The sequence below is a fragment of the Oncorhynchus nerka genome, linkage group LG12 (assembly GCF_034236695.1).
Source record: "Oncorhynchus nerka isolate Pitt River linkage group LG12, Oner_Uvic_2.0, whole genome shotgun sequence".
NCBI lineage: Eukaryota > Metazoa > Chordata > Actinopteri > Salmoniformes > Salmonidae > Oncorhynchus > Oncorhynchus nerka.
Genome location: NC_088407.1, coordinates 1,960,708 through 1,977,316, shown reverse-complemented (window position 1 = coordinate 1,977,316; position 16,609 = coordinate 1,960,708). Strand labels below are relative to the sequence as shown.

The 16,609-nt window shown below is 46.6% G+C and overlaps 1 protein-coding gene across 1 annotated transcript in view; it reads right to left on the bottom strand.

Annotated features, from left to right (window-relative positions):
* LOC115126308 (myelin-oligodendrocyte glycoprotein-like) overlaps positions 1 to 16,609 on the bottom strand; it is a 264,366-nt gene that overhangs the window by 4,675 nt on the left and 243,082 nt on the right. Inside the window, exons 3-4 of the mRNA XM_065025988.1 lie at positions 7,129 to 7,485; positions 2,937 to 3,047 (exon numbers count right to left, since the gene is read on the bottom strand). Coding sequence (XP_064882060.1) covers positions 2,937 to 3,047; positions 7,129 to 7,485 — 468 coding nt within the window. The remainder of the gene's footprint in view (positions 1 to 2,936; positions 3,048 to 7,128; positions 7,486 to 16,609) is intronic.

The window sequence follows — 16,609 nt, the reverse complement described above, 5'->3', positions numbered from 1 at the left end:
ATCAGTATTATAGTAATAAACCACGAGGTCTGTGATTAACAGTTGACCCATCAGTATTATAGTAATAAACCATGAGGTCTGTGATTAACAGTTGACCCATCAGTATTATAGTAATAAACCACGAGGTCTGTGATTAATAGTTGACCCATCAGTATTATAGTAATAAACCATGAGGTCTGTGATTAACAGTTGACCCATCAGTATTATAGTAAGAAACCACGAGATCTGTGATTAACAGTTGACCCATCAGTATTATAGTAATAAACCATGAGGTCTGTGATTAACAGTTGACCCATCAGTATTATAGTAATAAACCATGAGGTCTGTGATTAAGAGGTGACCCATCAGTATGAGTCATTTCTAGACCTCAAGGACCAGTCAGACATCAGGTTTAAACCTTCAATAATATTATGTTTAATATTTATGTCACACATCCACTAGATCCAAGATGGCTTAGCAGTCAGATGTCTTTGTGCTGTCGTGCAACCCGCCTCGCCCAATGTGGCGTAAAAGTATTTATATTTACTTCGGATCTGGAATCCCTCAACTGAAGCTAGCCAGCTATCAGTCAGCAAACCATTGCCAGCGGTCATCAGCTAACCTTTAGCGCGGAAAGCTCTCGCAAGTTCGAACAACGTGACTTTGACCAGAGCATAACAGACCTCTCTCTCTCCATATCCCCGGATTCCTATCGCAAACTATGGACATTTTCACCTGGATCTTCACAACTAGCTAACAGCAATCCTGGGTGACCACTCATGGCAAGCACCAATTCACCTGAAGCTAGCCCGGCCAAGGCTCATGTGCTACCACCGAAGTATACTCCTGCTACAATATCCGGACCCCTTCTACTGCCGGTACGTGGCACGGAACCCTGCCGATCCTCTATAACAGGAATACCGACATAATCTGCCCGAGGATTCCTCAGGCATGACTTCCGCTGAAGGCCCATTCAGCTAACAGCGGCCTGCTAGCTACCTAGAGCTACTTGGAACCCTACTAATCCACAACTGGACTATCGACGTCACCGCACGAAGAGGCAAAAACAGACTTGCCTCCATCGCGACGTCCTCCAAAGGCCCTTCTGCTAACTTCTAGCTTGCTAGCCCTGGCCTGCTAACTATCTGAATTGCCGTGTCCCCAGTCAGCCCAACCACTCACTGGACCCATATGTTCACTTGGCTACGCATGCCTCTCTCTAATATCAATATGCCTCGTCCTTTACTGTCCTGGTTAGCGATTACTGTCTTTTTTCACTGTAGAGCCTCTAACTCAATATGTCTTAACCAACCATGTTGTCCCACCTCCTACATATGCGATGACATCACCTGGTTTAAACCTGGTCTCTAGAGACTGTATCTCTCTCATCATTACTCAATGCCTAGGTTTACCTCCAATGTACTCACATCCTACCTTACCTTTGTCTGTACACTATGCCTTGAATCTATACTATTGTGCCCAGAAACCTGCTCCTTTTACTCTGTAAAACGGCCAGTTCGTATAGCCTTTAGCCCTTATGCTACTCCTCCTCTGGTGATGTAGAGGTTAAACCAGGTCCTACAGTGCCTAGTTCCACTCCCCAGGTGCTCTCGTTTGTTGACTTCTATGACTATAAAAGCGGCAGGGTAGCCTAGTGGTTAGGGCGTTGGACTAATAACCGAAAGGTTGCAAGTTCAAATCCCCGAGCTGACAAGGTACAAATCTGTCGTCTCCATTCCTAACTTTAACATCTTCCGACAAGATAGAACTGCCAAAGGGGGCGGTGTTGCAATCTACTGCAAAGATAGAAAGTTCTGTCACACTATGCAGGTCTGTACCCAAACAATTTGAGCTTCTTACTTCTAAAAATTCACCTTTCCAGAAGCAAGTCTCTCACTGTTGCCGCTTGCTATAGACCTCCCTCTGCCCCCAGCTGTGCCCTTGACACCATATGTGAATTGATTGCCCCCCCATCTATTTTCTGAACTCGTACAGCCCATCTGTAAGCAGCCAATCTACCTCATCCCCCTGTATTTATTGATCTTGCTCCTGGGCACCCCAGTATCTCTATTTGCACATTCATCTTCAACCAATCCAGCCAATCTACCTCATCCCCCTGTATTTATTGATCTTGCTCCTGGGCACCCCAGTATTCATTCATCTTTGCAACATCATCATCTTTCAACCAATCCAGCCATTCATCTTCAGCCAATCTACCTCATCCCCCTGTATTTATTGATCTTGCTCCTGGGCACCCCAGTATCTCTATTTGCACATTCATCTTCAACCATTCAAGTGTTTAATTGCTATATTGTAATTACTTCGCCACCATGGCCTATTTATTGCCTTAACTCCCTACTCTTACCTCATTTGCTCACACTATATAGATTTTCTTCTTCTTCTTTATTTATGTTTGTTTACATGTGTAACTCTGTGTTGTTGTGTGTCGAACTGCTTTGCTTTATCTTGGCCAGGTCGCAGTTGCAAATGAGAACTTGTTCTCAACTGGCCTACCTGGTTAAATAAAGGTGAAATAAAAATAAAATATATCTCTGACTGAGAGACTCTTAATGATGAGAGGTCAAGGACCAGTCAGACATCAAGGACCAGTCAGACATCAAGGACCAGTCAGAGATCAAGGACCAGTCAGAGATCAAAGACCAGTCAGAGGTCAAGGACCAGTCAGAGGTCAAGGACCAGTCAGAGATCAAGGACCAGTCAGAGATCAAGAACCAGTCAGACATCAAGGACCAGTCAGACATCAAGGACCAGTCAGAGGTCAAGGACCAGTCAGAGATCAAGGACCAGTCAGAGATCTAGAACCAGTCAGACATCAAGGACCAGTCAGAGATCAAGGACCAGTCAGAGATCAAGGACCAGTCAGAGATCAAGGACCAGTCAGAGGTCAAGGACCAGTCAGAGGTCAAGGACCAGTCAGAGATCAATGTTAAACTCACCTGTATGTTTTCTCCACTTGTAGACACCAGCTGAAGCTGCAAGAACTGCAACAGCTGCTGCTATTAGTAGACCAATAATCAACCCTACTTGTGATTTAGGAAACACGTCATCTGAAACAGAGAAGTCATGTCAAACCATTACAACACTACATATATACTGTACAGGAAGTAAAGTCTAAAAAACAGAGATCACTGGCTGAGATACAACAGAGTATTACCAAAACCCTGCAGCACCCCAATATTACCATAACCCTGCAGCACCCCAATATTAACAGAACCCTGCAGCACTCCACTATTAACAGAACCCTGCAGCACTCCAATATTAACAGAACCCTGCAGCACTCCAGTATTAACAGAACCCTGCAGCACTCCAATATTAACAGAACCCTGCAGCACTCCACTATTAACAGAACCCTGCAGCACTCCACTATTAACAGAACCCTGCAACACCCCAGGATTAACAGAACCCTGCAGCACTCCAATATTAACAGAACCCTGCAGCACTCCACTATTAACAGAACCCTGCAGCACTCCACTATTAACAGAACCCTGCAGCACTCCACTATTAAACAGAACCCTGCAGCACTCCAGTATTAACAGAACCCTGCAGCACTCCAGTATTAACAGAACCCTACAGCACTCCAGTATTAACAGAACCCTGCAGCACTCCAGTATTAACAGAACCCTGCAACACTCCAGTATTAACAGAACCCTGCAACACTCCAGTATTAACAGAGCCCTGCAGCACTCCAGTATTAACAGAACCTTGCAACACTCCAGTATTAACAGAACCCTGCAGCACTCCAGTATTAACAGAACCCTGCAGCACTCCAGTATTAACAGAACCCTGCAACACTCCAGTATTAACAGAACCCTGCAACACTCCAGTATTAACAGAACCCTGCAGCACTCCAGTATTACCATGTCATCAACCTGAATACATTGTGATGTAACACTGAGATAATCATTAAACCAGCAACAGCTTTACTTGAATGACATCAATAATTCACTGTGTCAAAAGCCTTGGACAAATCAATTAGCAAAGCAGCACAATGCTGTTGACTATACAATACATTCTCTATAGTATGTATCACTATCAGTACATAGTAACTACTGTGAATCAACAGCAGGTAGTAGGAATATTGTAACACAGTCAGTGAGTCAACAGCTACTAAGTGTGGGAGGTTTGGATGTGTGAGGAGTGTGTTGTAAAGGCTGTGTGCTGAGCAGCTGAATACATGATGAGGGAGGAAGACCAGCTGAATACATGATGAGGGAGGAAGACCAGCTGAATGATGAGGGAGGAAGACCAGCTGAATACATGAATGAGGGAGGAAGACCAGCTGAATACATGAATGAGGGAGGAAGACCAGCTGAATACATGAATGAGGGAGGAAGACCAGCTGAATACATGATGAGGGAGGAAGACCAGCTGAATACATGATGAGGGAGGAAGACCAGCTGAATACATGATGAGGGAGGAAGACCAGCTGAATACATGATGAGGGAGGAAGACCAGCTGAATACATGATGAGGGAGGAAGACCAGCTGAATATATGAATGAGGGAGGAAGACCAGCTGAATATATGAATGGGGGAGGAAGACCAGCTGAATACATGATGAGGGAGGAAGACCAGCTGAATACATGATGAGGGAGGAAGACCAGCTGAATACATGATGAGGGAGGAAGACCAGCTGAATACATGAATGAGGGAGGAAGACCAGCTGAATACATGATGAGGGAGGAAGACCAGCTGAATACATGAATGAGGGAGGAAGACCAGCTGAATACATGATGAGGGAGGAAGACCAGCTGAATATATGATGAGGGAGGAAGACCAGCTGAATACATGATGAGGGAGGAAGACCAGCTGAATACATGATGAGGGAGGAAGACCAGCTGAATACATGATGAGGGAGGAAGACCAGCTGAATACATGATGAGGGAGGAAGACCAGCTGAATACATGATGAGGGAGGAAGACCAGCTGAATACATGATGAGGGAGGAAGACCAGCTGAATACATGATGAGGGAGGAAGACCAGCTGAATACATGATGAGGGAGGAAGACCAGCTGAATACATGATGAGGGAGGAAGACCAGCTGAATATATGATGAGGGAGGAAGACCAGCTGAATACATGATGAGGGAGGAAGACCAGCTGAATATATGAATGAGGGAGGAAGACCAGCTGAATACATGATGAGGGAGGAAGACCAGCTGAATACATGATGAGGGAGGAAGACCAGCTGAATACATGATGAGGGAGGAAGACCAGCTGAATACATGATGAGGGAGGAAGACCAGCTGAATACATGATGAGGGAGGAAGACCAGCTGAATATATGAATGAGGGAGGAAGACCAGCTGAATACATGATGAGGGAGGAAGACCAGCTGAATACATGATGAGGGAGGAAGACCAGCTGAATATATGAATGAGGGAGGAAGACCAGCTGAATACATGATGAGGGAGGAAGACCAGCTGAATACATGATGAGGGAGGAAGACCAGCTGAATACATGAATGAGGGAGGAAGACCAGCTGAATATATGATGAGGGAGGAAGACCAGCTGAATACATGATGAGGGAGGAAGACCAGCTGAATACATGATCTATAACAGAGGAAGGAATGATGAGGGAGGAAGACCAGCTGAATACATGATCTATAACAGAGGAAGGAATGATGAGGGAGGAAGACCAGCTGAATACATGATGAGGGAGGAAGACCAGCTGAATACATGAATGGGGGAGGAAGACCAGCTGAATACATGAATGAGGGAGGAAGACCAGCTGAATACATGATGAGGGAGGAAGACCAGCTGAATACATGAATCCAGTTGAAGCTCGCATCCGCTACAAGACCATGGTGCTGACGGGCTGATGAGGGAGGACCTCAGTACCCAGCTCTGCCCTACACCCAAACAAATACATGACTGAGGGAGGAAGTCAAAACCAGCTGCCCCCAATGGTGGAACAAATATGACGCCAGGACAGCGGAGTCAATCACCACCTTGACACCTGAAACCCCACCTCTTTGATACCTAGGAGGATAAAGTAATCCTTCTCACCCCCCCCTTGAATACTATTGTAAAGTGGCTGTTCCACTGGGAGGAAGACCAGCTGAATACTCTGATGAGGGAGGTCTGCTAAAGACCAGCTGAATACATGAATGATGAGGGAGGAAGACCAGCTGAATAATATCTATGAATGATGAGGGAGGAAGACCAGCTGAATACATGATGAGGGAGGAAGACCAGCTGAATACATGAATGAGGGAGGAAGACCAGCTGAATACATGATGAGGGAGGAAGACCAGCTGAATACATGAATGAGGAGGAAGACCAGCTGAATACATGATGAGGGAGGAAGACCAGCTGAATACATGATAAGGGAGGAAGACCAGCTGAATACATGATGAGGGAGGAAGACCAGCTGAATACATGATCCAGAAGACCAGCTGAATACATGATCTATAACAGAGGAAGGACTGATGAGGGAGGAAGACCAGCTGAATACATGATCTATAACAGAGGAAGGAATGATGAGGAGGAAGACCAGCTGAATACATGATGAGGAGGAAGACCAGCTGAATACATGATCTATAACAGAGGAAGGACTGTCAGGGAGGAAGACCAGCTGAATACATGATCTATAACAGAGGAAGGAATGATGGTGGAGACCAGCTGAATACATGATCTATAACAGAGGAAGGAATGATGAGGAGGAAGACCAGCTGAATACATGATCCGGAGGAACACCAGCTGAAACATGATCTATAACAGAGGAAGGAATGATGAGGGAGGAAGACCAGCTGAATACATGATAAGGGAGGAAGACCAGCTGAATACATGATCTATAAGGAATGAATGATGAGGGAGGAAGACCACTGAATACATGATCTATAACAGAGGAATGAATGATAAGGAGGAAGACCAGCTGAATACATGATCTATAACAGAGGAATGAATGATCTGGAGGAAGACCAGCTGAATAAATGATCTATAACAGTAGGAATGAATGATAACAGAGGAAGCTGAATACATGATGAGGGAGGAAGACCAGCTGAATACATGATCTATAACAGAGGAATGAATGATGAGGGAGGAAGACATGTTGATATTTTAGCAGCCAATCATTTAACCAGATTTACCAATACAACCTCTGATCACATCTCCAGTATTCATGACTCACCAACAAAGAGTTGAACGGTGGTTTCCTTCACCTGGATGGTCAGTGTTGGAATGAAGCACCTGTAGCTTCCAGCATCAGAGAGAGTAACTCTGGTCAGCTTTAAGGAGACGTTGCCGTTCTTCAGTTTGTCATTAAACATTGATGTCCTTCCCTTGTAGGATGGAGACTGCTCCTCATTGGAGTCTCGACCTTGACGGTAAAGATGGACGTTTTCTGTTTTCGGGTTCAATCTTGTCCACCTCACTATCATGTCCTTAGCACTGACACTGGGTTCCAGGGAACATGGTAGAATGACGTCGTCACCAGCTAAGGCAACGACTCGGTCAGCCGGTCCAACAACCTGAACCTCAGACGACCCTGGAGAAAAACAAATGACACACAGTTAAATATAACTGGTAACTTCCTGTTGTTCCATGGATTCTGGCCCATTATGACATCATTCATTCCTATGTGACTCAATAGCATTAAAGCTAAATATAGTCATTTAAGATGGCGTCTCATGTGGGAGATTTATGTAGACAGTTTGAGCTACTCCAGGAAGTGACATTGCAGGCTAGCTCAGTGCTGCCCCCTCTCATTAAGTACCTGAAGTTGAAGGCCAAACAGGGTACTGCAGGCTGTCATTAGCAACTAGTTAACAAAACATTATGAACACCTGCTCTTTTCATCACAGACTGACCAGGTGAATCCAGGTTGCTGTTTAAAAACACCGTCTACCATTCAGCCCTCAGAGACAGTGCATTGTCCCAGACCCCTCATCCCAGACAGTGCATTGTCCCAGACCCCTCATCCCAGACAGTATATTGTCCCAGACCCCTCATCAGAGACAGTACATTGACCCAGACCCCTCATCAGAGACAGTACATTGACCCAGACCCCTCATCAGAGACAGTACATTGTCCCAGACCCCTCATCCCAGACAGTACATTGTCCCAGACCCCTCATCCCAGACAGTACATTGTCCCAGACAGTACATTGTCCCAGACCCCTCATTCTAGACAGTACATTGTCCCAGACCCCTCATCCCAGACAGTACATTGTCCCAGACCCCTCATCCCAGACAGTATATTGTCCCAGACCCCTCATCCCAGACAGTATATTGTCCCAGACCCCTCATCCCAGACAGCACATTGTCTCAGACCCCTCATCCCAGACAGTACATTGACCCAGACCCCTCATCAGAGACAGTACATTGACCCAGACCCCTCATCAGAGACAGTACATTGACCCAGACCCCTCATCCCAGACCCCTCATCCCAGACAGTATATTGTCCCAGACCCCTCATCCCAGACAGTGCATTGTCCCAGACAGTACATTGTCCCAGACCCCTCATCCCAGACAGTGCATTGTCCCAGACCCCTCATCCCAGACAGTACATTGTCCCAGACCCCTCATCCCAGACAGTACATTGTCCCAGACCCCTCATCAGAGACAGTACATTGTCCCAGACCCCTCATCCCAGACAGTGCATTGTCCCAGACCCCTCATCCCAGACAGTACATTGTCCCACACACCTCATCAGAGACAGTACATTGACCCAGACCCCTCATCAGAGACAGTACATTGTCCCAGACCCCTCATCCCAGACAGTACATTGACCCAGACCCCTCATCAGAGACAGTACATTGTCCCAGACCCCTCATCCCACACAGTACATTGTCCCAGACCCCTCATCCCAGACTCCTCATCCCAGACAGTACATTGCCCCAGACCCCTCATCCCAGACAGTACATTCCCAGACCCCTCATCCCAGACTCCTCATCCCAGACAGTACATTGCCCCAGACCCCTCATCCCAGACAGTGCATTGTCCCAGACAGTACATTGTCCCAGACCCCTCATCCCAGACAGTACATTGTCCCAGACCCCTCATCCCAGACAGTACATTGTCCCAGACCCCTCATCCCAGACAGTACATTGTCCCAGACCCCTCATCCCAGACAGTACATTGGGCCAGACTCCTCATCCCAGACAGTACATTGTCCCAGACTCCTCATCCCAGACAGTACATTGGCCCAGACCCCTCATCCCAGACTGTACATTGGGCCAGACTCCTCATCCCAGACCCCTCACCCCAGAGCGTACATTGTCCCAGACCCCTCATCCCAGACGGTAAATTGTCCCACACCCCTCACCCCAGACAGTACATTGTCCCAGACAGTATATTGTCCCAGACTCCTCATCCCAGACAGTACATTGTCCCAGACAGTATATTGTCCCAGACCCCTCATCCCAGACAGTGCATTGTCCCAGACCCCTCATCCCAGACAGTACATTGTCCCAGACCCCTCATCAGAGACAGTACATTGACCCAGACCCCTCATCAGAGACAGTACATTGTCCCAGACCCCTCATCCCAGACAGTGCATTGTCCCAGACCCCTCATCCCAGACAGTACATTGTCCCAGACCCCTCATCCCAGACAGTGCATTGTCCCAGACCCCTCATCCCAGACAGTATATTGTCCCAGACCCCTCATCCCAGACAGTACATTGTCCCAGACCCCTCATCCCAGACAGTACATTGTCCCAGACCCCTCATCCCAGACCCCTCATCCCAGACAGTACATTGTCCCAGACCCCTCATCCCAGACAGTACATTGTACCAGACCCCTCATCCCAGACAGTGCATTGTCCCAGACAGTACATTGTCCCAGACCACTCATCCCAGACAGTACATTGTCCCAGACCCCTCATCCCAGACAGTACATTGTCCCAGACCCCTCATCCCAGACAGTACATTGTCCCAGACCCCTCATCCCAGACAGTGCATTGTCCCAGACAGTACATTGTCCCAGACCACTCATCCCAGACAGTACATTGTCCCAGACCCCTCATCCCAGACAGTACATTGGCCCAGACCCCTCATCCCAGACAGTACATTGTCCCAGACCCCTCATCCCACACCCCTCATTCCAGACAGTATATTGTCCCAGACCCCTCATCCCAGACAGTACATTGTCCCAGACCCCTCATCCCAGACAGTACATTGTCCCAGACCCCTCATCAGAGACAGTACATTGGCCCAGACCCCTCATCCCAGACAGTACATTGTCCCAGACAGTACATTGTCCCAGACCCCTCAACCCAGACAGTACATTGTCCCAGACCCCTCATCCCAGAGAGTATATTGTCCCAGACCCCTCATCCCAGACAGTACATTGTCCCAGACCCCTCATCCCAGACAGTACATTGTCCCAGACCCCTCATCCCAGACAGTACATTGTCCCAGACCCCTCATCCCAGACAGTACATTGTCCCAGACCCCTCATCCCAGACTCCTCATCCCACACAGTATATTGTCCCAGACTCCTCATCCCAGACAGTACATTGTCCCAGACAGTATATTGTCCCAGACCCCTCATCCCAGACAGTACATTGTCCCAGACAGTATATTGTCCCAGACCCCTCATCCCAGACAGTACATTGTCCCAGACCCCTCATCCCAGACAGTACATTTTCCCAGACCCCTCATCCCAGACAGTACATTGTCCCAGACCCCTCATCCCAGACAGTACATTGTCCCAGACCCCTCATCCCAGACAGTACATTGTACCAGACCCTCATCCCAGACAGTACATTGTCCCAGACCCCTCATCCCAGACCCCTCATTCCCAGACAGTACATTGTCCCAGACCCCTCATCCCAGACAGTACATTGTCCCAGACCCCTCATCCCACCCTCAGACAGTACATTGTCCCAGACCCCTCATCCCAGACAGTACATTGTCCCAGACCCCTCATCCCAGACAGTACATTGTCCCAGACCCCTCATCCCAGACAGTACATTGTCCCAGACAGTACATTGTCCCAGACAGTACATTGTCCCAGACCCTTCATCCCAGACCCCTCATCCCAGACAGTACATTGTCCCAGACCACTCATCCCAGACCCCTCATCCCAGAGAGTACATTGTCCCAGACCCCTCATCCCAGACAGTACATTGTCCCAGACCCCTCATCCCAGACAGTACATTGTCCCAGACCCCTCATCCCAGACAGTACATTGTCCCAGACCCCTCATCCCAGACAGTGCATTGTCCCAGACCCCTCATCCCAGACAGTACATTGTCCCAGACAGTACATTGTCCCAGACCCCTCATCCCAGACAGTACATTGTCCCAGACTCCTCATCCCAGACAGTACATTGGCCCAGACCCCTCATCCCAGACAGTACATTGTCCCAGACCCTCATTGTCCCAGACCCCTCATCCCAGACAGTACATTGTCCCAGACCCCTCATCCCAGACAGTACATTGTCCCAGACCCCTCATCCCAGACAGTACATTGTCCCAGACCCCTCATCCCAGACAGTACATTGTCCCAGACCCCTCATCCCAGACAGTACATTGTCCCAGACCCCTCATCAGTACATTGGCCCAGACCCCTCATCCCAGACAGTACATTGTCCCAGACAGTACATTGTCCCAGACAGTACATTGTCCCAGACCCCTCATCCCAGACAGTACATTGTCCCAGACCCCTCATCCCAGACAGTACATTGTCCCAGACCCCTCATCCCAGACAGTACATTGTCCCCTCATCCCAGACAGTACATTGTCCCAGACCCCTCATCCCAGACAGTACATTGTCCCAGACCCCTCATCCCAGACAGTACATTGTCCCAGACCCCTCATCCCAGACAGTACATTGTCCCAGACCCCTCATCCCAGACAGTACATTGTCCCAGACCCTCATCCCAGACAGTACATTGTCCCAGACCCCATCCCAGACAGTACATTCCCAGACCCCTCATCCCAGACAGTACATTGTCCCAGACCCCTCATCCCAGACAGTACATTGTCCCAGACCCCTCATCCCAGACAGTACATTGTCCCAGACCCCTCATCCCAGACAGTACATTGTCCCAGACCCCTCATCCCAGACCCCTCATCCCAGACAGTACATTGTCCCAGACCCCTCATCCCAGACAGTACATTGTCCCAGACCCCTCATCCCAGACAGTACATTGTCCCAGACTCCTCATCCCAGACAGTACATTGTCCCAGACCCCTCATCCCAGACAGTACATTGTCCCAGACCCCTCATCCCAGACAGTCCATTGTCCCAGACTCCTCATCCCAGACAGTACATTGGCCCAGACCCCTCATCCCAGACAGTACATTGTCCCAGACCCCTCATCCCAGACAGTACATTGTCCCAGACCCCTCATCCCAGACAGTACATTGTCCCAGACCCCTCATCCCAGACAGTACATTGTCCCAGACTCCTCATCCCAGACAGTACATTGGCCCAGACCCCTCATCCCAGACAGTACATTGGCCCAGACCCCTCATCCCAGACAGTACATTGGCCCAGACCCCTCATCCCAGACAGTACATTGTCCCAGACCCCTCATCCCAGACAGTGCATTGTCCCAGACCCCTCATCTCTCGACCGATTATGATTTTTCAACGCCGATACCGTTGAATTATTTATTTATTTATTTGTAATATTGACAATTTCAACAATACTGAATATACATATAATATAATACATCAATAAAATCAATTTCGCCTCAAGTAGATAATGAAACATGTTCAATTTGGTTGAAATAATGCAAAAACAAAGTGTTGGAGAAGAAGGTAAAAGTGCAATATGTGCCTTGTAAGAAAGCTAACGTTTAAGTTCCTTGCTCAGAACATGAGAACATATGAAAGCTGGTGGTTCCTTTTAACATGAGTCTTCAATATTCCCAGGTAAGAAGTTTTAGGTTGTAGTTATTATAGGAATTATAGGACTATTTCCCTCTATACCATTTGTATTTCATTAACCTTTGACTATTGGAAGTTCTTATAGGCACTTTAATATTGCCAGTGTAACAGTATAGCTTCTGTCCCTCTCCTCGCTCCTCCCTGGGCTCAAACCAGCAACACAACGACAACAGCCACCACATCGAAGCAGGGTTACCCATGCAGAGCAAGGGAAACAACCACCCCAAGGCTCAGAGCGAGTGATGTTTGAATCGCTATTAGCGCACGGTAACTAGCCAGCCATTTCACTTCGGTCACACCAGCCTCATCTCTCGGGAGTTGATAGGGTTTAAGACCTATCTCTATAGACATTGCCCTAATCTATAATGGTACTGATATGAAGATGAAACCTATATCTCTATGGTCATTACCATAATGGTACTGATATAAAGACCTCTCTCTATAGTCAGCACCTAATCTATAATGGTACTGATATAAAGACTTCTCTCTATAGTCATTACCCTAATCTATTATGGTACTGATATGAAGATGAATCCTCTATCTCTATGGTCATTACCCTAATCTATAATGGTAATGATATGAAGATGAATCCTCTATCTCTATGGTCATTACCATGATCTATAATGGTAATGATATGAAATGAATCCTCTATCTCTATGGTCATTACCATGATCTTAACACTCACTAAATTATACTTAACCATTAACCCTTGTTCCCAAATCTAACATTCATTATTTCAAACTGGTGAGTCTACTCTTCCTTAGCTTCAGCCATATTTATGACTATAAAGAGAAGACGTTTTACGATCTGAATTCTTTGTCTCTCTTCAACGCCAATCGTAAAACGCACCAAGGTAAAAATCAGTTTCAGGTTGGATATTCGCGCTTTCAAACCTCAGTAGCTTTCAAACCACTTGAGCCACAGACTCCAAATAAGTGTCATGATGTTGGAAAAATTGCACACAACATTGCACAGGTCTTATTTTTCACGATTTGGACATTCACTTTGCAAAGCTAATAAACGTGGAAATGTGAGCAGCATTTTGTTGAATTAGTACAAAACAACAACAAAAAAGTACAAACTTTTTATTTACATTTTAATTTCAATGTTCAAAACCTACTGACCTCAAACAAGGTGCCCTTAGTGGGCGCCTGATGGAGGCCTCCTTGTGCACCTGGTAACCCGCCCGCTTTTATCCACTCAGAGACTAAGTCCCCAACCTCCACAGCCTGAGTGCTGCCCCCAACCCCTGAGTCACGCCCGGTGGCATCAGAGGCTTTTCTGTCTTACAGACTGCTAACCTTTAGCGGACTTTAACTGGTTTTTACAACATCAACCCCTGAGTCACGCCCAGTGGCATCAGAGGCCTTTCTGTCTTACAGACTGCTAACCTTTAGCGGACTTTAACTGGTTTTTACAACATCAACCCCTGAGTCACGCCCGGTGGCATCAGAGGCTTTTCTGTCTTACAGACTGCTAACCTTTAGCGGACTTTAACTGGTTTTTACACCATCAACCCCTGAGTCACGCCCAGTGGCATCAGAGGCCTTTCTGTCTTACAGACTGCTAACCTTTAGGACTTTAACTGGTTTTTACACCATCAACCCCTGAGTCACGCCCGGTGGCATCAGAGGCTTTTCTGTCTTACAGAGTGCTAACCTTTAGGACTTTAACTGGTTTTTACAACATCAAGTGCACAATAATTATAGGCTTGAGAACCAAAAATCGTCAACCGGGTGTCGGAACAACAACAGAAAATAATCACCCCTTCCCCCCCCTTTTTTTCTCCCCAATTTCATTTCATCCCATTGGACAAAATCCTAACATGGACAACAGTGGTCCAATTGTGCACCAATGAGCCTCGCGGCCGGCTGCGACAGAGCCTGGGCTCAAACCCAGAATCTCTGGTGGCACAGCTGGCACTGTGATGCAGTGTGCCACCCAGGAGGCCCATAATCACCCCTTTCAATCATTTGCTTGCCCTTGTTGGAAGTCAGTAGGTCACATGACCAAGGAGCTATTGAAATGTCAATTTATGTAAAATTTGTGTAAAATCGTGTGAGATTAAAATGGACAAACTAAAGGGTGTGCAATATAGAAGGGTAGTCAGTAGACAATCTGAACCTTGTTTGAGGTCAGTAGGTCACATTACCAAAGTCCAATTTGTAAGTCGCTCTGGATAAGAGCGTCTGCTAAATGACTTAAATGTAAATGTGTATTGAATTTAGAAATATTGAAAAACATTGAAAATGTGAAATTGTGTAGATGAAAATGGACAAAATAAAGGGTGTGCAATGTGTAGGGCCACTGAGTGGACATTCTGAACCTTGTTTGAAGGCAGTAGGTCACATGACCAGGGAGCTATTGAAATTCAAAAATGTAAATAACTTAAAAGTGTGCGATATGTAAATCGACAAAAAGTGTTTGCATTATGTGTCTATGACATCTGGTAAGCTAGAACCAGTATTGGAATTATTAGGAGTATTGGTTAAATAGCTATTGAAATTAGAAAAATGTGATTTGTCACTATGTTGACGGTCCCTAACTGCTGTTGGTGGAGGAAGGAAAACTACAGGCGAATATCCGACCTGAATCGTCTTTACTTCGGTGTAAAACGTCTCCTCTTTTTAGTCATAAACATGGCTACACTTCCTTTAGTCTAACAATTTAACACCCTCTACTTTATGACACTTCCTGTAGCCCAACAATTTAACACCTTCTACTTTATGACACTTCCTGTAGTCTAACAATTTAACACCCTCTACTTTATGAGCCACTTTGATATGAAGTTACGATTTCTTTCTTGTTAATATTATGTTCAGATAATAAAATAGCCTACAGGCTAAATAATGAAGGAATAATGTTGTGTCCTACCTGTCGTTATCAATGAAACACTGATGAACAGAATCCCAAAACACCAGACCGCCGAGATCGGAAAGATCTTCATTTCACGAACAAAACAAGTCTGACTCCAAGGTAAAGCTGTTTGTAACTGGTCAATAAAACTATTAGGAGTTTAGAAAAATAAACCAAAACAGTCGAAAGGCTCATTTGTCAACGAACAGAATGTAACACGACGTCTGTTCCAGAAATAACGGAGGAAAAGGGTGGTGGAGTTTCACACTTTACTTTCACTACTTCTAGTTGAATATCATCTCGCGATATCTAGCTCCATCTAGTGTTCTGCTATGGACATTCACTTCATGTCATCTCGCGATATCTATCTCCGTCTTCTGTTCAGATTTTTTTTTTATGTAACCTTTATTTCAACTATGCAAGTCAGTTAAGAACAATTAAGACGACCTACTCCGGCCAAACCCGGACGACGTCAATTATAGGCAGCCCTATGGGACTCCCAATCACGGCAGGCTGTGATACCCTGGTTTGATTCCAGGCTGTGTCTGTAGTGACGCCTCAAGCACTGCCTTAGACTGCTGCGCCTCTCGGGACATATTGGAACAATAGTGAATACCCCCTGTATATAGCCTCCACATTGACTCTGTACCGTAATAACCTGTATATAGCCTCCATTGACTTGACTCTGTACCATTGACTCTAATACCCCTGTATATAGCCTCCACGTTGACTCTGTACCGTAATAACCTGTATATAGCCTCCACATTGACTCTGTACTGTTACCCCCTGTATATAGTCTCCAGATTGACTCTGTACCGGTACCCCCTGTATATAGCCTCCACGTTGACTCTGTATCGGTTCCCCCTGTATATAGTCTCCACATTGACTCTGTATCGGTTCCCCCTGTATATAGT